This window comes from Branchiostoma floridae, chromosome 18, assembly GCF_000003815.2.
Source record: "Branchiostoma floridae strain S238N-H82 chromosome 18, Bfl_VNyyK, whole genome shotgun sequence".
Lineage (NCBI taxonomy): Eukaryota > Metazoa > Chordata > Leptocardii > Amphioxiformes > Branchiostomatidae > Branchiostoma > Branchiostoma floridae.
In genome coordinates, this window is record NC_049996.1 from 10,848,602 (window position 1) to 10,870,032 (window position 21,431).

Here is a 21,431-nt window from a genome sequence, read left to right on the forward strand (position 1 = left end):
AGTTTCTACAGTTAAGTACGTACTAATAAGAGAAGGACAAATTGAGACTGGGCAATAGATAAACTTAGTGTTCTATATGCAACAGTGGTATTTGAAAGTTACATGTATCTAGAAACTCGAAACTACTCTCACCTTCTGTTTTGTCTCTGTCTTAACTTCTGAGGTCCTGACCAGAGCATGCCAAGTGACGCTGCGTTTGGGAGTCTTTCCTTTCTCTACTGGCATGTTACCATCAGTGCTGCTCTTCCTCTCACTCTTGTATTTCCTGGCAAAGAGTTCCTCGCTTGTACTGGAGACTGGTTTCTGTCTTTCCAGCCCTCTCTTGCGATAGCTGTCACTTCTGCTGTTGGAAGTAGATTGCTTCTCTCTGTTTTTGTCCTTTGCTTCACTTTCATCATGATTGCAAATTTTGTCAAAATCAGTCCATTCCGACTTTGGTAGAAACATCCCTTCTCTTTTTCTCTCCTCCTTGTTATCACGTTGATTTGACAAAGGTGCCCTCTTACTATCATCACAAAATACTTCTTCAGGACCATTGTCATGCATGTTGATGCCTGCTTCTTTCTCTTGTTGGACAAATTCGGTCAAGTCAAACACACAGTCATCACTTTGTTCTAGAGACTTCTCTTGTTGATGAACAGGACTGTCTTGGAACATGAGTTGAATCTCAGGCATGGAAACCTGTGTGTCGTCTCCTGAGCTGTCACTTTGTGAGCTGAGACCACTTCCCCTTCTACTGCCATCTCTGCTACCACCATCTCCATCTGCAAAGGAACCCCACATGCTCAACTTCTCTGCACCCAATACATCTTCCTCTCTGTTTTCAGCAGTTCTACATGTCTCTTTGTGATCTGAGTCTGTGCGGGACACAGTGCTGTTTTCAGTCTTTGAGGGACTTTTATTTTCAGACTTAACTGTTTGGAAGATAGCATCATCTTTTCTGTCTACTTTCTCACTTTTCAAGAACAGACTACCACAATCCTTAGTTCTTGGAGGTCTTTCTGGTTGTGTTAAAACCTCACAAGTTGTTCTGGTCTCAACTTTCTCTTGATAGGCGTTTGGCTGGGAGTCCACTCTACTAATGCCATTATGATCTGCAGTGTGCTGATGATTTTGCCTATCACTAGCCATAGCAGATTCTGTTCCCTGTAACTTCTCTGACACGGCCGTACAGACGTCAAAGATCTGCTTCCTTTTCATTCGAGGAGTGGAGGCAGGACTCGAGTCATTGCTGGCCACACTGGTCGTCACAGCCAGGTTGGTCTCTAACATGGGTTTGGGAGTTATCGGTGCAGACCAGTGGCGGCTGTACCAACTACGGGGCGAAACCTTCCCAGACGGGCTCTCAGAACTGGTGAGACTTTTCAGCTGATCCTTTGCAGAAACATACGGAGTTGCTGAATCCTCGTTGCTGTTTACAGCTTCCACTAGGCAGCCCTTGTTCCTGCGTAGGGTCCACTCGACTGTGACTAGTGACATACCCCCCACTTTGTGTGGACTGTTGTTGTCTGAGCCGTCGCAGTTTGTTCTCACAGTATCCGTTTCCACTTTCTCACAACACGAGTCTTTCTGTCCTGTTGTGACTGGCGGAGCTTGGCCTAGTTCCTGAACAGAGCTGCTTTCTTTAGTAAGCGGACAGTGAACTTCTTTTGCAGCTGGCACAACATCTGTAGTGTCTCTCTTTGCTTCAGCATTGATCTGGAATGATTCTAACCCGCAGTCCCCAGTCCTGAATCTATGAATCTGGTTGAGTTGGGAGGCATCTACGAAGGGTTTTGGTGATGTTTGGCTTTTTTCAGAACATGACGTGGACGTTTCACTCATCGTGTTTGAAATTCTTGTCTCCAGGGGTCCCGCAGGGATGTGTTTACTGTTGACATGTTTACAGTTAAGCTGGCTAACGGTCCCGCTAACAGCTTCAACGGTGTTGGAGTAGTCTTCGTGCAACATTTGATCTTGCTTCAATCTTGTCTGAGAGGGAGAAGCACCTCTTAAGTTGTCTTCCACAGAATTTATGTTGGTACTTCTATTCTGTCTGAAACAGTTTTTTCCAGTCCACTTAGAAGCAGCTGCATCTAGACTTGCTTCTGCAAACTTCCTTGAAACCTCAACATGTCTGTCCCTTGGTGATAAATGATCCATACAATTCTCTGCTATATGGACATGTCTATTGACTTGCTTTTCAGGAGTTTTAGCTTCAATCCTTGGTGAGAGTGCATCAGTTTCTTCATTGAGATATCCTAGATCAAGTTTGGGAACAAGTTGATCACTTGCTTTTCTGCAGACTTTCTCACCTGAAAAGTTGTGTAACAAAGCTTTTGAGTTGGTCTCATCATGTCCTTGACCATTAAGGTTTCTCAACAATTCCTTCCCTACTATGTTTGAAGAAGAGTCTGACCTGGTAGAGGAAGTTTCAGAGTCCTGCACCAAGTTGGAAGATGTTTCTTGTCTTTTAGGTGTATGATTGTCCTTAAGAGGTGATACAGAGTGACTCAAGGGGTCGTGACAATTTGGTATCTGATACTCTTTTGTGTGTTGTTGGGAATCTTTAACTTTTCTCTCATGACAATGTCCATTATGAGAGAATGGAGGCAAAACTCCAGGAATGGTTGATGCTGTATTTTGCACTGCAGAACTGTTGTCTCTTGCCTTGTTGTCCTCGAAACAATTTTGAGGGGTGCTCTTACAAGAGTTCAGGTCTTGACTTTGCTGATCTGTGTCCCTCTTTCTTGAAACATTCTGTGAAGATGAATCTTTCTCCTTACAAACCTCCATTGACCTTGCCCCTTCTTTTGCATAGTATGTAGACAAGATGGACAGGATAGACTTTTCCTCATCTTTGCTTACTTCCTCACTCTTGTCATGTGGAGTACGCATATCTTTAGACGAATCCTGAGGACCCAATTTTGTCACTTCAGTTTTTTCCCTGGATTCTTTCTTGTAGTTACCATTTGTCACAGATCTAGAGATAGCCAATTCTGCACTGTCCCTTCTTGCCACGTCACTTACTCTCTTCTCTGGCTCCTTTTCTTGAGCGTTTTCAGCAACGCTACTGCAATCTTCATTCTCCTCCACTGGATCAAACAGTGTACTACTGAACTTTGAGCTTGGACTGACATGTCCTTCCTTTCGCATCCTTCGGAATTCATTGAAGGAGGGGATATGCTGCATCGCTTTGGGGTATTTGGCCCGTAGTGACCGTCTTGTAGAGTTCCCTTCTGAAGACCTACGGAAATAAGATGAACCTGTATCGAGATGTTCTGAAATAGTGTCACACTCTGACTGGTCTACAGAGGTAGTTCTGTCATCCTGTCGTTCTTTGTTTTGTGTTGACAGCTGCTTTTCCGTTACAACATTTCTCGAAAACAATGTCGGGCTGCTTTCGCCTCTCTTGAATACCTTTCTTGATCCGTTTTCCAGAGAGGGTTTTGAATCCTGGTTGTTTTGAGACTTTTTCCTGATAGACCGATTTTGCCACAACTTTCTATAAGACATGCTGCTTGTGTCACCGTCTTGCATGACTCCCTCCAGACTTCTTGGTGATGCAACAGGAGAAGTGCTCGCAGAAATAGGGGGTGTGTCAACACTTATTGGTGTTGAAATTCTTGATGCCGGTTCTGAGCTAACATCAAAGTCAAGGGATGCTTGTCTCATGTTGAAGAGGTTTGGAGACCCTCTCTCAAATGAAAATCTGTTGTCTCCTGAGTTTGCAATGGCAGGAGGAGAAACAGGTCCATGGTATGAGTTATGCACAATGTTGACAGCCTGTGGACTAGTTGGTCTCCAGTAAGCTCCATCGCTGAGTGTCCTAGGATGTTTGGACTTGTCATAACTGTTGGGCTTCAGGTCTTCATCACTGTGAAGTCTTTGTCTCATCTGCCTCAACTTTTCCAAGCTCTGCTTTGCCGACGTTCCGTCCATTGCAGCTGTCATATGTGAACTGTCTGCATTATTTTGCCTGCCATTCCTTAGAACTTGCATTTCTGGCAACATCTGAGGCATGGCTGCCGTGTTTGATGCATTCTTGACCTGTTCTGAGCGTGTTTGTTTAGGACAGACGGTGGGCAACCGGTTTGTTCCACCACTCGAAACTAACACTCCAGAAGTGGACGTGGATGGTCCTTCCCACTTCACGGCCTCTTGCCTGTGAATATGTGGGCTATTGGTGGCCATTTCAGCAGGGATCTTCAGCCTTTGTTAACACGGTGTAGAATTCCTTCCCACTGCAAACCGCCCCCTTCATCCCATGTCGGCCCACCAGAAGAAAGGACTGGTACAATTTCTCTCACATTAGGAACTCTTCAAAAGACCTGTAAGAAAGCAGAGAACACCATATCAAGAACACTGATTAAATGAAAATGTTGGGTGTTTGTATATTGGCTTAAGTTTTAGAACCTGACATTTGTATGTTACCAGTGCCTGAGACGTACCTGTATTACTTTAAAGAGAAGGTTCTAAGCCTTGAATTTGAAGAGAGTAGCACCTCAAGCACATTCAAGGAACACTCCGTTTCAAAGAGCAAAAGTCATAAAGCAGTCAGTTCCTTACTCACACTGCAGGCTATGCTTGCGGCCACCATATGGCAGTTTGCCAAATATGCAATAATTCGTAATATAAGCTGAAGTTCAGAGTAAGCAATTGCCGATTTGAGAGAGTGACCTTAAAGCATGCTGGAGCTTAAAAGTAGAAATTGCCATGACAACCTGAATATATTTTGGGTTCTTCAAAGGTTGTAGCATGTTTCAGATCAACAGTTACTGTTAGATGTTTTTGAAACTGCCAGGACTAATAGAGGGCCAGACATTGTGTCTGCCATTGGACTTTTGTTCTAAGCCACTTCATTAACTGGCTACCAATTAATGTTACAGTTGGTAAGGCGAACAGAGATAATCCATAATTATGTTTTTAAAACTTACAATTCAACAGTTGAATTTGTTCTAATTACTGCTCTGGACAGCGTCACCAATGGTACATTGTAGTGATATAAACATAATGAATTGTGCAAAAATTGTAATGATTTTATCTACTGTACCGGGTAGTGTCAAAGATCATAGAGGTCAATAATGAATATTGACATACCAATAATGATTATCGATAATTGTGTAAACGAGCACAGTTGGTCAGTGGCCATTGTCCATTGTCCATTCTAGGCTTGAAACAAGCTAGATATTGACTTTTTGTACCATCCAATTATACAACTAAAGTTTCTTGAGCTAAAACTGGAAGACTGTATCAACTAGAGTTCGGCGACCTCATACCTCCATGAAAATTTAGAGCTTTCGTAAATTTCATGCAATTGACTAACACATTAACATAATTTATGCATCGTATTGTTCATCATTGACTAACGTACAAATGTCACAATTATAAAATTCCCATTATTAATCAAAAAGCGCTTTTGCAATTTTTACATAAATTATGCAAATAATTTCCTCATTACCATATTTGGTATCTGCTTATATTCCACCTATCATAGTTAACATGTGTTACATTTATTGAAGTCCAGTTATTGAAAACAATGGAATTATACAATTTCCTCATTAATTATGCAAATTAAGTCCTCATTTGCATAAAATGTATATCATTATGAACATCTTTGCCTAAGGTACCCGCATGCCTAATATGATGCCAATCCATCAATCCTTTCTGCAGTTATCCTCTTTAGAATGTCTTGACAAAAACGCCCCTGCAGTTCCGAAATTAAATGTTAGGGGGCTGAAACCTGCCCCACTTTGTCATGGCACTGCAAGCTATCTACCAGCCAACTGTCAAGACCATATCACATCCAGGACAAGAGATACATTGAAAAAACTGCCATGATATAATATCCTCATTAATTATGCAAATGTACTCTTATTTTGCATAATTAGTATTTAATCTTGTACAACATTGTCTAAGGTACCTATATACCAAAAATCATGAAAATCCGTTCTTCCCTTCTTGAGTTATCCTCGTCAGAAGTTTTTGACAAAAATGCCCCTGCTATTCCAAAACTAAACGCTAGGGAGCCCAAACTTACGTAATTTTTTCCTGAGCACAAGAGCTATCTAATACTTAAAAATCTTGACCATAGCATGTTCAGAACACCGAGATAGCAAAACCGGAAGTTGCGCTGCAGTACCAAGGCCACACACCAGGGGGCCCAAAATTGACCTTGACCTTCGTCTTCCCAACCCCTACCTACATACCAAATATCATCGTAGTCCATCAAGAGGTTCTCAAGTTATGCTGACCACAAATATGCGGACACACAGACACACACACAGACACACACACAGACACACACACAGACACACTCAAAACTATACCTCCATTTTTTCATGGAGGTAATGACATCTTAATACATTAATTTTGAAAAATTCTAAATTGCTCTTTAATTCTTTATATTTTTAGATACAACATGAGAACTTTGATTAGCCCAGATTACAAGCAGACTAAAAATTGTAATAAACAGATGGATTTTCATCCTTCACACAGAACTCTTGTATGGCTGACAGAGTTTACCATTCAATTCATGCTGTTAACAAAGCCCATCATGCAATTAATACTATTGTAAAGAGCTCTAAGTTCATAACTTTGACTGTAATACTTTTCTATTGTCAAAAATAAATATTTTGAAAACTTAAGACCTTTTTCTCTTTCTCTGGCATTGCCTTTCAGATGGTATTTACTGTAATGGATCTGTCTTTATCGCAAGAAGATTTCATATTTCTGAACCAGGCTTTTGGAAATACATAACTTTTATCTTTAAGTTTATAGTAAATAACCTCACTGGCTCCTACGTGCATAACTTAAGCACTCATGGTTTTCTTTTTAAGCTATAAATCAGCTTACTATAGGTTTTGTCACACACCACACAAAAACTTTCAAACACCTTAAAGCATGCAGTTGTATCAGTTACACCTGGCATTCTAGGTATCTTAAACATCTTAGAACGGATAATTCAGTAGTACAGTAATTTAACAAGCTCTAGATCTACTGTACATGTAGTAGCAGTACTGTACATGTATGTCTCTCTTGTGCAAAATACAGGTAAGTCTTGAAGTCAAAACAAGACAGAAAACAGAGCAAAGTAAAAACAAAGTGTTTTCCTGACTCATTCCAGCAGCCAGTTGGTACATAATGTATGCTTGACACTACTTGTAACTCAGTGTATATGATATGCACAGCCATGCATAAACATCCGCTGCAATGTTGAAAATGCCACAAGAATAAAAGGGCCTGATTCAGAAATATTCTCTGAAAAGAACATGACCTGAGAAACTGTTGTCAAGTATCAGAAAATTCCAGCAAAATTTCTTAGAAATCCTTCATCAGATGAAAGCTTGACTCCTAAAGCCTTAATCTACATGTATATACCTCTAATCTTTAAAGTCTCTAAGTTTGTAACAAACAAATAATGATGATAATAATGTAATGTTAATGTATTATTAATGTGTTAATGTTAACTTATAGTACATGCCAATATCTGATCGCACAATTTAAGGACAGTCAAAAGTTACCTGCTTGCTGTTGTACAAGAGTTTAGATCCCCCTTTCTCACCAAGCTTGCTGCTACAACCATGCGCAGAGACACTTCTGAAGCTGTCTGTAACTGCTTTCCCACCAGCCAAGCCCCCTAATTATGCATGCATGGGCAGCCAATGTAAGCTTTTATGCTATAATATTTCACTGGCCCACTCCGCCCTAGGGGGTACCCTATTGTACACATTATCCAGTGCCCTCTAGTGGAAAATTAAACGCATGGCACAAACTAATGTCATTACACGGGCACAAGGTGGGATCAACGGTATCGCTGTACAAACTGCCAGAAAGACTCAGTCAATATTTGCTGAGCTTTGCCGGCTCGCCAACGATTAAGTAAAAAGAATCACCGTGGAATCAATATGCTGTCAAAGTCAGCTCATACCTCCTACAGAGATGGGCCAAGGTAGAGGCTTGTTTCATCAAGCCGCTTCTACTTGCACTAGTATATGTATTCAGCTTTTTCTATGGATTTGCTGAATGTAAGATTCTTTTGTACACTAAAATATTGACCAGTCTTATTTGCTAAATAATGAAAAGCAAGATGTTTTTGTACACCCTTGTCATTCTTCCTGAAATTCTTCGAGAGTATCATAGTAACCTGGAGCAGCACTTTGAGCACAAGGAATGACCAAAAAAAATTATGACAAAAGAAGTGCCAGAATTTCATAGACTACATTGCATGTACTTGTCATGCAAGGTCCCCCAAATCAATTGGACCTGGGCACTCCTTTGGATGGAGTTTAGGCAAGCCCTTAACAGGGGCAAGGACATTTGCAGTGGTTAACAAAAAGTAACACTGGAAACAAAAGACTTCCTGCATTCTATAGGCTTACGAGGAATCTGAAATGGTTTCCAATAATTTTCTTAGCTAATCAACTCTGAGTGGGATATCTATCATTCTGGACTCTTTGGTCTTTGATACATGTTGTACATGAACTGATCTATCAACATAAAAGTGACAGGCAACAAAGGATTTCCTCTTGTCAAGAGGACTACTCATCAAACCAAAGTCAGCTTCTTAGAAGCTGCTGAATCTAATTGTGAATGAGTGGACAGGAAGTCTTAAACTGGAACATGTCTTAAATTAGAATGACAAGAGAGAGGGGGAAGTACAGCAGCTATACTTTAATGGATTCTACATGGTTTCCATGGTAATCTATACACAGTGGAATCACTCAAAATACAATGTATTATTGAGAAAATTCTTTGTGCAAGTTTTTTTCATAAGGGTTTGAAGCAAATAGTCTTTTCCAGTCTTAACATCCTTATATTGTCAACCTGCAACAGATACAATATTGAAGTTTTCTTTCTTTTTAGTTTTACTGGTTATGCAATATCAATGTTACTTCTTCATCCTGATGAAACTATTTTTGGAGATGACAATTCCAGCATAACATATAAAACAATAGGCTATGGCATCCCCCTCAATCACCGCCTAATACTATAATAGTATACAAAAATCTGGGATTAAAAACAACTAACCTGAGAGGCCGAAGTTGAGAAAGACAACAACATTCTACTGTATTCCCTTGGAAAACTCCTGGATCGCACTACTTCACCCCACAGGGGAGGTCTGGTGTTTACCTGAGTTTTACTTTCTTTACCCACAGTGAGCTATACTTTTACCAGCAGTGAGAGCAGGTCTATTTTGGGATAAATACTGCACCCAACTATCGGCAGGGTCCCATTGTCAAATTCCAGGTGATCTATCTCCTGACTAGTGGTCTTTAGAAGACTGTCTGGTGTTCACTTAACTCTTCACACAATGGTATAATATTGACTAAATGGTGGGTAGAAGGTAAAAATGCTTGATACTTTTTCTTCTGCAAAACTAAAACTAAAAGCAGACGCTGAACCCAAAAGCTTCATGAGTGAATTTGTGGACATTTGAGTTATTTAGTATATACAAGTGATCAAAATTCACAACTTTCACCTATATACAGTCAAAAATGCCCATGAAGATCACTCAGGGGTCCAAAGAAATCTGATTTAATGTGCACAGGTGGTCAATAGGACAAATAATCTATTAAGCGACCACCAATTATCCAAGCTCTAAAAACTTAAGAGTCACATTGGCCAGGTGGCCCCTATGTTGAAGTGGTCACTTGTACTAACAGGTTTGACTGTCATAGTGGCAAAAGTGTAACCTCAGTTGGAAGTTGGCTAAAGTTTACCACATATTATTGGCATGAGGTGGCTAGTATCGTCAGTGCCATTAAAAAGCCATAAGGGGGGATTGTGCAAGTCATGTACACGTTCATAAGGTCCTATAAACATTCAGCACTTGATACTGTTGAGTCTTCAACACCTTTTGAATATTAACTATTGTGGAAACACGGACCACCACAAAGCTGATGCCAAAACATCCATAGTAATATGGAATGTGAAATTGAAGATTGTGGTGCTTACTTTAAACAGTAACTATATATTAACCACAATATGCTGAGCTTGTTAAGTCTATACTAACATATTAGCTCCCCATATCTAACTTAGATTGACATCTTTTCAATGCAGGTCACAGCCAAATAAAACATTAGTGTCACTTATGAATACTGACGGACTATTCAGACATGAACTTCATTTGACCTTAAGCACATGTATGTGGTCACATGAATAGCTGCGCTACTTGTATCATGAAATGTGATACCTGCGTCTTGGTTGGGTTTTGGTCCACTACAAAAGACGTAGTCAATGTCAAGGTAACGTTAGAACAAAAAGAGCCTGAAGTGCTGAGGTCGTCGACCATTGCATGCTTTTCTTAAGGCATACAGTGTAACTGTAATAACACTAAGAAAGAGAGACAGTCTATGTTTCAGTCTTGTTTTCTAAGAAAACTGTTGTGCAGCTGTTGTACACAGTATTGCATTTCTCTTTTGCAACAAACTTTTCTTTTCAAGACTGCAAGAAACAATGCTGATCTGAAAATAGACTTGCACCAAAGCAATCCTGATCTTAAAATAGATTTTGGTCCATTACCTTTTGATCCATCTACTCAATGAATCCTTCATAAGAGTATAGTTAAAATTATACTTTGACTTCAATCTTTACAAAATTAAATTAATACTAACACCTTTCTTGCTATTGTGCCCTTGTCAGAAATACACATAATGTAATGAATTGGTGTTCAAATAATGGAATACCACAAACAAAGCTATGATATATCAATCTATCGGACACATGTCTGGCACAAATCTCAGGGGAATAATTAAACTTATACTAAGAAAGTCACATCTGTGTCCCTTCCCCTCCACCCCCTTCAGGAGAATCCTTTACAATTCAGTAATCAATATCTAATATATCAATATATCTGTCTATGATAACAGATAGAAGGCTACTGCAATAATGAATTATGATATCTCCTTTGAAGGTAACATCATTTATTTAGAGTCCTTACAAGAATAATGTCAATGTAACAATAACTCGTGTTACGTTGTCAGCTATAATGAAAGAAAGCTTAGCGACTGTCACAATAACATGCAACCAAATTATTATAGTTATCATAACTTCAAGCCTTGGATAAAAGATGATTAATATGTGACTTACACATAGTAAGTAAAATGTTATCATCATCATGAATTGTGCCCCATACAATTGAATACATCTAAAGCAAGAATACCTGATGTGTGTATATTAACTTATCAAGTAACATTTAGTATCAGTGGAAAATCTACATTTTCACATGACATTGCTCTAAAAAAAGGGTGTTGCTTCATAATGTTTAGTGTACAGAACACTGAATCTGTTAAAAACACCCATGACTAGTATTACTATTATGATGCACATTCATTTTACAAGATTAATATTATATTAGACTAGGAATGTAATCATCTGTATTTTTCACACAGCGACTATCCCCCACATATGATCTTAGATTGAAATTAACATACGATTTTTGATTCACTAGTCACAAATTAATTCAATAGGCATAAAGGCCAGAGAGAGCTTTCCACATTAATTAAAAAATCAGCATTGTACTTACTATTAAATATTGATAATAATCAATGTGTCCAATATCATACAGCAGCTGGAAGGGACAGGTGGTCAATCCAAATGCCCACAAAACATTTTGCACAGGTGCCAAAATCTATTGTCTAGCTTTTATTGTCCTAGGACACCTCACCCCTATATAGGCACACCTGTGTGGAGAACAATGCCTCCATTAGGGATAAGCTAATTAGACAACATGATGACACCCTTATGTACAGTTTGTACACCTGTGCCTCGTATTGCCCAAATATGGAGCAAAGTAGTTCACACAACGAAGATATCATGAGAAAAATACCAGCAACAATGCTTTAGCCCTCCTCTACCAGATCATTGTCGAGTTATTCCATTCAGATGCCTTCAATCACAGCACATTCTGAAGATAAAAATTCACATCAACCTTGTCCTCAAACACCCTGGCTAATCCTACTCAACAGTTAACTATGTATTTTAATGTCTTGTGTGTTTTATATTTTTTTGTTGTCCGTTGATATGGGCCAAGTGCCCAAAATAAAGCTGAAATCTTAACTTTTATCTTCCTGCCAAGGTAGCCATTGAGCCCAGAATTTTCCTTGGATATTGGAGCAGGTGGTGGGGAAAAGGTTAACGTTAATATGGGCTGTGAGTAAAGCAGATATTTTTTTCCGGAGACAGGGTTGCCCTCCCTCCATCTTATATGAGAGATCTTTGCTACATGTACCAAATTTTTTTAATCCCTGGAAAGATTGGAACAAAATGCCAACATGTACATCAAATGATTGTGTATTTGCTATTCTATAAGCATCACATGAGGAAAACACAAATCAGACTGTATTGATTTTCAATCATTCAGAGTCTCCCTGACCGTCCTTTCTGATTACATTTTGTTGGCTGATGGTAGCCATAGAGGTTTGTACTGTAGGCAAGGCAATGATTAGTATCCAATACGCACAGACTATAGTTTTTGATTACAGACACTTTTGAAGACTGGGATGCAAAACATGGAAACCAGCAGGGGCTTAATTGAATATCAATCATCCATCTGCATTCTGACAAAAAATGTGAATTATATTATTATTATTTCTGTTGTATCTTAATCAGACCCAGGAAAACAGCAAACCATCATGGAGGCTGTGACTGTACGTTGGACTAAAGCAGATTTCTGATCAGCCATTCAACATGACAATATAATAATCTGGAATATTGATTCTCGTAGCCCATCTTGAATTTCTAATATCATAAAAATCTATACAATGGCTTAACCAATAAAGTGATCAAATCAAATGAAATCTATCACCTGGTAGCCAATTTCATTTCAATGCCAATTATTTTGTGCTATCATTTCAAAAATATTTGTACTTAAATTTATAACAAAAGCGAGTGTATTGAACTGATCACTGCAAATAAGAGTATTGCAGGACAGTATAATCCAGAAAGCATATCTCTTGGCTACACATAATGGTGTTTATAATTTAAGGTAGATATACGAAGCTAGAAAATATCTTTAAAAAAAAAAGAAGAAATGTTTCATGACCATCCCAGATATCACCTGATTCACATCATGTTGTAAGGGCCCTGAAAGGCCAGTGTGTACATACATGTATTCAGTATTCACCACCTGACTAGTAATTTGTCTGCATACTTCTGGTCTGGCCTCAATACAGGAAGCAATTTTACCACAGCCACTATGTCCAGGCAAATCAACGTATGCTAAGTCCTACAAAATTAATGACAACTTCAACCTGTAAACATCATAGAATCTTTCAAAGTTTCAACATTTGTTAGTGGCTTCTGAGTCTGTCAAGTGTAAAAAAGGTAAAGCTGGTCAGAACTGAAGTGTTATTTTCAATCATATATAGCTGACATTACAATAGGGCTACGCTATGGCCAAGCATGCTGGTTCAACCCAACACTTTACCATAAAGCTGCCAAACAAATCTTAATTTTACTGCGCCTGTAATTACGGCAAATCTTCATATAGAACAAGACAACTTCTAATCTTACATGTGTAGCTTCAGTAAAGCAGGCAATCTAAGTAATACCGATTGCACATGTGGAACAATACATACTTGACACGAAGGTCGGCCTTCAAGCTTCCGGAAAAATACTAATTAAAGCACGGGTTGCCATGGTAACCACATGCCGTTGCCACAAACAAAGACACACCTGAGCAGCGCGCACAAGTCATTAGGCATTCAGTTGCCTCAGGTGCAGCCTGTGCTGTGTGGTTTGAGTCATGGAGTGGTGGGCCTTAGTTTGCAATTAACAGTAACTGTTACAGGTAGGCAACCACCAAGGATCAGGTCTACGGGGAATGCTGTCAGCAGAAATTTCAAAGTTTGGCCTGTGTTGTTGTTGCACACTTGTAAAAACTACAACATATCTTAATTCTATCAGATACAAAAAAAAACAACTAACAAACTAGTGTCAATTCAAAGCACAAGGAACACTGTGCTATACGAGAACGTTACGAACTTATATATAGTAGCTTTACGTGATTGAAAAAGTTTTATCCACTGTAATAGGTCTGAACAATTCTTGATAATAAAAGGAAACCCTACGATGATCCAAATGTTTGGTATATTTGCCCTTAAGTTATGTTCTTTTAAATATAGTTCTGTTTTTTGTTCAACATACCACAGCTCACAAAGGAGAGGAGCTTAATTACTATTATTAGACAAAACGAAACACCTTTAGTTTACCAAAATAAACTAAATGAATGCTTAAAAGTTAAATGTGCGTTTGTGCATTTCACAATTAAAAACCTATCTAGGATACTGAAAGCACTGTCCAGATTGCTAGCCTGACAGTAGTTTACATGGCACATGCTTATAATGTTTGAAGAAAATAACACTTGAAACAAAGATCACTTTGTAAATTATACAATAACTGGAAGGTTACGTAACACGTCTTTTAAGTGCTTCAGTCTATTCGTGTTTGGATATCATTGTATAACATAATTATGAACAATATAACACAAGTAAGACTAGTACTTATGTAGTAGCATGGAGTGGGTGGCAGAGGGAGATAGATATCATTTTCAAATTTGGCATATTTTCTCACCTGAGCTACTTCCAATTTTAGGACATTTGACAAAGAGAGGCTCAACAGAGCAGTTCCCTTTTGTACCCACTTAATCCTGGGATGAACAGGTAGAAAGGTCCTGCTTCTTGTTTTAATGCCAAGAAAATTACCAGCTTTTAAGGTGCTGAGAACCAAGACATTGGGGCATTATCATAAAGCCTCTAGTCTTATACTCTTTCTCACAGACCTTAAGACATATCATAACTTTTGTAACTAGTAAGGAAATCGGGAATTTTCAAAGAAAAAATTTCCTAAGGAAAAACCTTGTACTTTGGGTATAAAGTGAATATTATCATAACTATGAGAACTACATGTAACTTAGTTACAGTATACAGTTGTACACGCAAGCAAATTAAGCAAGCATAAAAGATATGATAATACACAAAGTTTAGGCAGTCAAGTAACTGTGACTACAAAATAATATCAAGTTACAAAGTTGTTGCAACGCTATGCTCAGTTAAATTATGCGAGGTTGGTGAAGTTTACCATTTATTTACAACCTTCAGTTATCTTTTTATCATCTCTACATTTTATGATTAAACTGAATATGTCGTAAGATTTTTCACTGCAACAATACCAACAAAAGTAGCAGTGCTTCAAAAATCACTGTCTCTGAGAACAGTTCTGACATTTCATTTTCTTAGATACCTGGTAGATGCTTTTAGTACTCTATTTAGCTGTCTGAGAAAGAAGAGTGGAAGAACACAAAACTATCAAAGCGATCAAGTCACAAAGGACCAAACCATTTACCTCCTTCCATTTCATCTATTGTCCAGCCATCCAGATAAGCGCCTACCCATTGTGGAGCAGCTGGCCAGAAAATATGCCTTTTGTCTCGCTTAAAACACATGTCTTAAGATGTAGAGATGTTAGAGTACACCTTTGACAGGTGTTTTCATGCATCTCAGACAGTTGTCTGCTGGACTCTTGTAACAAAAGTTTACACATATAGATACAGCATGCGTAAAATCACCTGACTGGATAAATGGTAGTCCTTAATTTGTCACATTAAACCTAGCATCATAAACTAAGGCATTTACATGTAGATTTTACCTTGAGTGTATTTGAGAAGATTTTTGGATCAACTGCAAGGTAATCTGTGGTTCAATTACAGATTTTATGCAGGAAAAGAATTTATATAAGGCATTGGCATGTAGACCACAAAACCTTGAGCAAATACGTATGAAAGCTGTCGCTCCTTGCAACAGATGGGAAAAGAAATTGCCACAATGTATGCATCCAGGCAAAAAGCATTGGGGAAGTTACTTAGAGTGTGCCATAAACTTTTTAGCATGCATTCATCTTAGTATAGAACAGTTACTATAAAAAAATGAAAGACTATGTTGTAATTGTCAACATGCCATTCTGGAAAAAAAAAACACAGACGCATAAATGATGTAGAATCTTTTCCAATTGCAGAATAACCTGAATTTCTTCCACTGTGACTTGCACAACTTCAGATTTGGGGACTTTGGATACAAAGAAGCCAGTAAGGGCAGGGAGAGTGAAACACTGACATTCTGGGACCAAATCCAATGCTGGCGGTAAAAGTCAAAATAATAAATACTGCACTTTATGTAACCCCCAGATGGAATCAAATGTCAGTAGTAAATTACGAAGTTTAAGACCTTTAACTGGGTAGTAAAACATGTTTACCAGAACGGCAGGATCTCTAAAGCCTTATAGCCCTGGCATCGTGCGTCACAGATTAAGCCATGGAATCTGGACAAAGCTGTTTTGACATTTCTCCACAATATCTTTGGATTTATGAACATCATGATCACAAAGCCTTCTGTTCTGAAACACAATGTACCCAAAGCCAGTGGGATCAAGCTCGTGCCTTAACCTTATTCTCGGGAAGATTTGTGAGCCCGTTTGATACCGAACTCTTGTTGCTCGAACCTTGAGCTCTCTCTAGCAATTAGCATCTCTTTTGAAGGCCAGACAGCTCTGTAAGCCTGCTCTTTGCATGTGTGGCATGATGTAAATTAAACTGTTTTCTTTTCTATCAAGGCTGATTAATATCATACGATAAGCTGCTGTCAGAAATTAAAATAAAAAAACAACAAAACAGGAGCACAGCGAAGAGGGAAGAAAAACTCGATATAGACACCAGCACACATGCAAATGTTACTATGATGATTGAAGAGTACATTATATAATATGTCGAGAGTTTCCAATTACACCTAGAGTACCATCAAGAAATTCCATCTAAGGATAAGGGTCCTTCGTAGAATTGAAGTTGAACCAAGTAAATGTTCTCTGCAATCCAAGGATCACTTAAGATACATAATGCAGAAAGCCAGCTGGGGACAGTTGAGATTTTATGAAGGTAAAGGTTACCACCTTTCAACCTCCTTGCACCTTTGGACCTTGAATTTCTCTGAACCAATCTTGCTCCCTCTAATGACACTGTGTGCAGTCACAGCCACCTGTTTTCTCATTCAATTATCTTCAGGATTTGGTAGAAATTGTGCATTTTGACATATTTTGCAGAAATGTTGTACAGTCAGCATTGCTGCAATCCTAATAGAATCAATGATGAAGCCTGACAATCACTGACATGCATTGCTTGGCCACATGTGTTCTGAAAACAGGCCACACATGACCAAGCAATGTCACAGGATGTGCACTTTCTGATGTGCACTTCCTGATATCTAAATCAATACGACACAGTACAACAAGATGTCCTGATAAGGGCAAAGCTTTCAAGTATGATTTGTCAAAAGCTTGAAGCAAACCAAGAAAGACAGGTGGACGCATCAGCAAGGATTAACTTGTTACTTTCCTTTCACAGGAGGATGAACAGATTTCATACTGAATTACTTCAAACAGTGAGGCTCCTGGTTCTAATCTCGAATCTGACATTGCTTTGACAACGGGTAAGCAGACTTTACTGGTGGGTAAGTCTATCAAATGTAGCAATGGGTCTGGGCTAAGATGCCGTGACAGGAGTAAAGTTTAAACAATGTTATCCACCTTTCAGTAAGTGAGCTGTCAAAAAGACATGCATGCATGAGAGGGTTTTAATCCACACATTCAAGGAGTTGGGTCGACTGGAAATAAAGTCACTGCTTAATCTTTTAGTCAACAGTTGACTTGTGCTGTGTGGTTCATGTACAATCGTAGATCACTGCAAGTTTGATTCTCGACCAAAATATTTAGAGCTTGTTTCAATTTCTGGAGATGTTTCCGAAATTTCATTTGTTTGATATGAATCTTAACATGCCAATTTTTGTCCGTCACAGAGGTTGGAATGGGCAAAATTTTTGTCCGTCCCTAGCTGCAAAATTCCGTCAAAGTATGGATGGACGGACGGATGCTGGCTAGAACCTGGGTTTAAATCCTGGATTGTCCATTCTCATCCAACTACCTGGTACCATGATAGTTTTTTTTTACTCACTACCAGGAAGAGTTTGAGTCTTTAGGAGGAATAGACTAAGTCTTCAAGTCCAAGGAAGTTAACGTCCTTGTTTTTTCCTGTATTGCAAAATCAAGCAATCTATTTTTGTCAAGTGTTGAGCATCCTTTCTTTGGCCACCTGCCCAGGTATACCAGAAAGGTTAGAAATTTGATCAGGATATATTTTCTCATTATCTATAATCATGTATATGTCTAAAAGCCCACTTAGATTGATTAGAAGATAGGATAGAAGGACACTTGTTTAATGACATTTGACCTCTATTAACCATACAATGGTGCAGTCTCAAAGGCAGATGGTTTTTGTACACACATGTACCATATTGGTTACAACAACTTTCTATACTTGTGATATTAATTTCGGCCATATAGTGTACATAATATACAGCATACTGCCCCAAGTGCTGACACAACAATCGTGTGCTCTCCACTTATTTGTCAGACATATTTCCATGCAGACATTTGGAACTGCACCTGATATGATTGTAAGGCCACAGCAAGTAAATTTTATGGATCACATCCGTGCGCTCATTAATTTCGCCTGATTTCAGAAAAAAAAAAACAAGTCTTGGAATTTTTTCTTCTTCGGAGATGGTCAACATGACAAGAAAGTAACAAAATGGGAAAGTATGTTGTGACCAGTCTACCACACTAGTGTCACTTTTACTACACTAGTTCACTTCTTGAATACTTTGAATGATTTGTTGTCAGTGGTACCATGTTTTCAACTCTTGTTAAAATGTTTATGGTGTCTATTTTGTAGATTTAGCCATCTTGCTTTTTTTGGTCTTGTTTTTTGCCCTGTATCTCATTATTTTTGCAGTCTGCAGACTCTGAGGATGTTATTGACAAAATTTACTTGCTGTGGTGATCTTCACGTATTTGTCAAACATATTTCCATGCAGACATTGGAGACTGAGCCTGATACGATCGTAACTGTGTCAAAGCTATAAATCAGTCCAGACGGCTCTCCTTCCATCCAATTAATTGTCTAACTCTTGATTCTACAACCGACAATCCATCCCCCTACAACACTCCATACATAATTGATAAATCCACAGAGAATGGTGCGATATAAAAGGCATCACATTTGTGGCGAATGGCACCAAGAATTCTGTCAGATACTATATACAACTCCCATGTCTTTAAGAATCTTATCAAGAAAGACAATTTGGTAAAAATTCAGTCTAAAAGCTATGCAAAATCATATACATTCATCTAACTATATGTTTAAAACATTCACATTCTTTAGGAGGCTTACTTCTGATATTGAAAAGATCATACTTCAAAGAAACATGTCTTAGCTTCAACTTTTGATCAAAATTTCAAATGGCCTGGCAAGAACTGTTTTAATGATGATGGTCATCTTACAAATCAAATATAATTTAAGCATTTCAACACAAAAGTATAAAGCATGCAATGCAGGTACAATGTTTTGTTCTGGGACTTAGAAATTATAGTCCTTACGAATGGGATGAACTCTTGAAAGTTGTGCAACAGGGTTTGGTCTCTACCTCTGAAGTCTGAAAATCTAAATCACTGTCACTGTGATCTTTTTAACATACACATATGGTGCTGAAGGTCAAATAAACCAATCATATAGGGAGACCTTCAAACAAAAAGCAATTAAACAATTGCCTTGAGAAAGACCACTATTGTATTGTACGTCATAAAAGAATCATGATAAAAGAATATAGTGGCAAATGACGTCAACACCATTTTGCACATGGCACGTACACAATGTCAGCCTGTACATTGCACAACACGTTCTGAGTTGTAACTGGAGTAACGTCAGTAGAGTGTACAATCTGTATTCTTTGTTGTCCCCTGACCTACCATGCCCCATATTCAATATTGTGGGTTGCTAACTATAACAGGTGGTTTTGTCTGTCATTAACGATGCATATCAACAAGGATATGACAGAGAGAGCCCAGTTATGCGGCATCTGGTGACGTTGCCGCAAAGTCAAAACAAACACGTTTCCCTCTGAAGTTGGACGCCGGGCGCCGGGCTGCGCTACCTCTCGGAGCGGCTAGAGTTCCAACCAAAACACGGCAGGGCAGGTCTGATTTTATCTGGTGCTTTTGCCCGCGGTTCAGGATCAACAGGAAACAAAGGGGGTCGTGGTATGTACCTGAATAAAGTGATACATCGGAAAACAAACTGTCCATGCAATTCGGTGTGGATAAAATTGTAAGTGGGATGAGATCTGATGAAATGGACTTGTTCGACACCGTGAGGGCTCTTCAATTGAAGGACTTGTTGGGACCACCAGTTATTCAGGTTGTCAGTTTGCCCAACCCTTTAATCTGTTCCTCAAAACATTGCCTTTGCTTTAGATTGCAGAAAGGAGAGCCTGAGGGAAAAGTGACCCAACCACTAAACATATGCAACATTGCAAAGACTAAAAAAAAAAAGACATCAAAAGAACGCAGACATCACAGTATTGAAGACAATCTTGCCCAACAATGCATTTCTGTACAATACCACAAAGTCAAACCAGTCTTTCTTCATTGCAGAACATTTTGAAAATAGCTGCAGCTTTTGTGAGCTCTGTCTCCAAAGCCGATACCTTGTGAGAGAGGAAAGAGTCCAGACCTTATGATCAACATGCTCTGAAACCATTACAAGATCGAGATAACAAGACGGCCTAAACGTCACCATTGTTCTCACATAAAGCATCGAACAAAGGATTTGATCATAATCTGATTCTTACCTAACTTGATGGGTGAGGTTCTGTCTATGTGGCACAGCTGTAACCACTTTACACAGATGCAGAACTAGCTGGCAGTACCCAAGGGTAGACCATGTAATATGCATTAAACCATAAAATCACTCTGACTCACCAAGGCTCCTTGGACTCACCAACAGGGGGAAGGGCAACAATAGTCAGGGTGGGTCCTAGTACCAGTTCTTGGAAATCTTGAGTCCTCTAGCGTCTTAAAGCATCACTTCCTGAGTAGTATATTCAATATATTGTGGGCAGGGGAGCAGCCTGTTTGACATGGTAATCATCCCAGCTTTTGTGCCTGCAACAATCTAATTATCATAAGAAAAGTGATCGTTATCTTCCGTAAATAGGCGATTAGAACTGAAGAAGCCATGCAGGACCAGACTGTGGAGTAGTCTGTGAAGACTGAAACTTCAGATCCCAAACAAGTTTTATCAGTCTACAAATGAAAATCAATGGGCAGAAGCTGTTGGTGAAATTTGACTTGAACACTAATTAATGTGCTAATTACTTGAGAAATGACATACACAGTGTTTCTCATATGCTCAATTTTCAAGATACAGCTATTATTCAAGGATGTTATATCCATTGAATTTGATGTAAAATTTTCTATAATCACAGAATGGCCACACAATTTGATACCTTAGCAAAGTTACTTTCCACAAGCATTGACATACCTCACAAATAGCTTCATGTATTATTTTA

The 21,431-nt window shown here is 38.8% G+C and overlaps 1 protein-coding gene across 3 annotated transcripts in view; it reads right to left on the reverse strand.

Moving 5' to 3' along the window:
• The window catches only part of LOC118405677, a 40,417-nt gene that overhangs the window by 6,870 nt on the left and 12,116 nt on the right, over nucleotides 1–21,431 (reverse strand). For 2 of the 3 annotated variants that reach the window (XM_035805281.1, XM_035805278.1), the window contains exon 2: nucleotides 133–4,310. In XM_035805281.1, the coding sequence (XP_035661174.1) occupies nucleotides 133–4,173 (4,041 nt within the window). In that variant the 5' untranslated portion in view covers nucleotides 4,174–4,310. Of the gene's footprint in view, nucleotides 1–132; nucleotides 4,311–20,841; nucleotides 20,992–21,431 lie in introns of those variants that run through there. The other variant, XM_035805282.1, reaches the window with a different exon arrangement.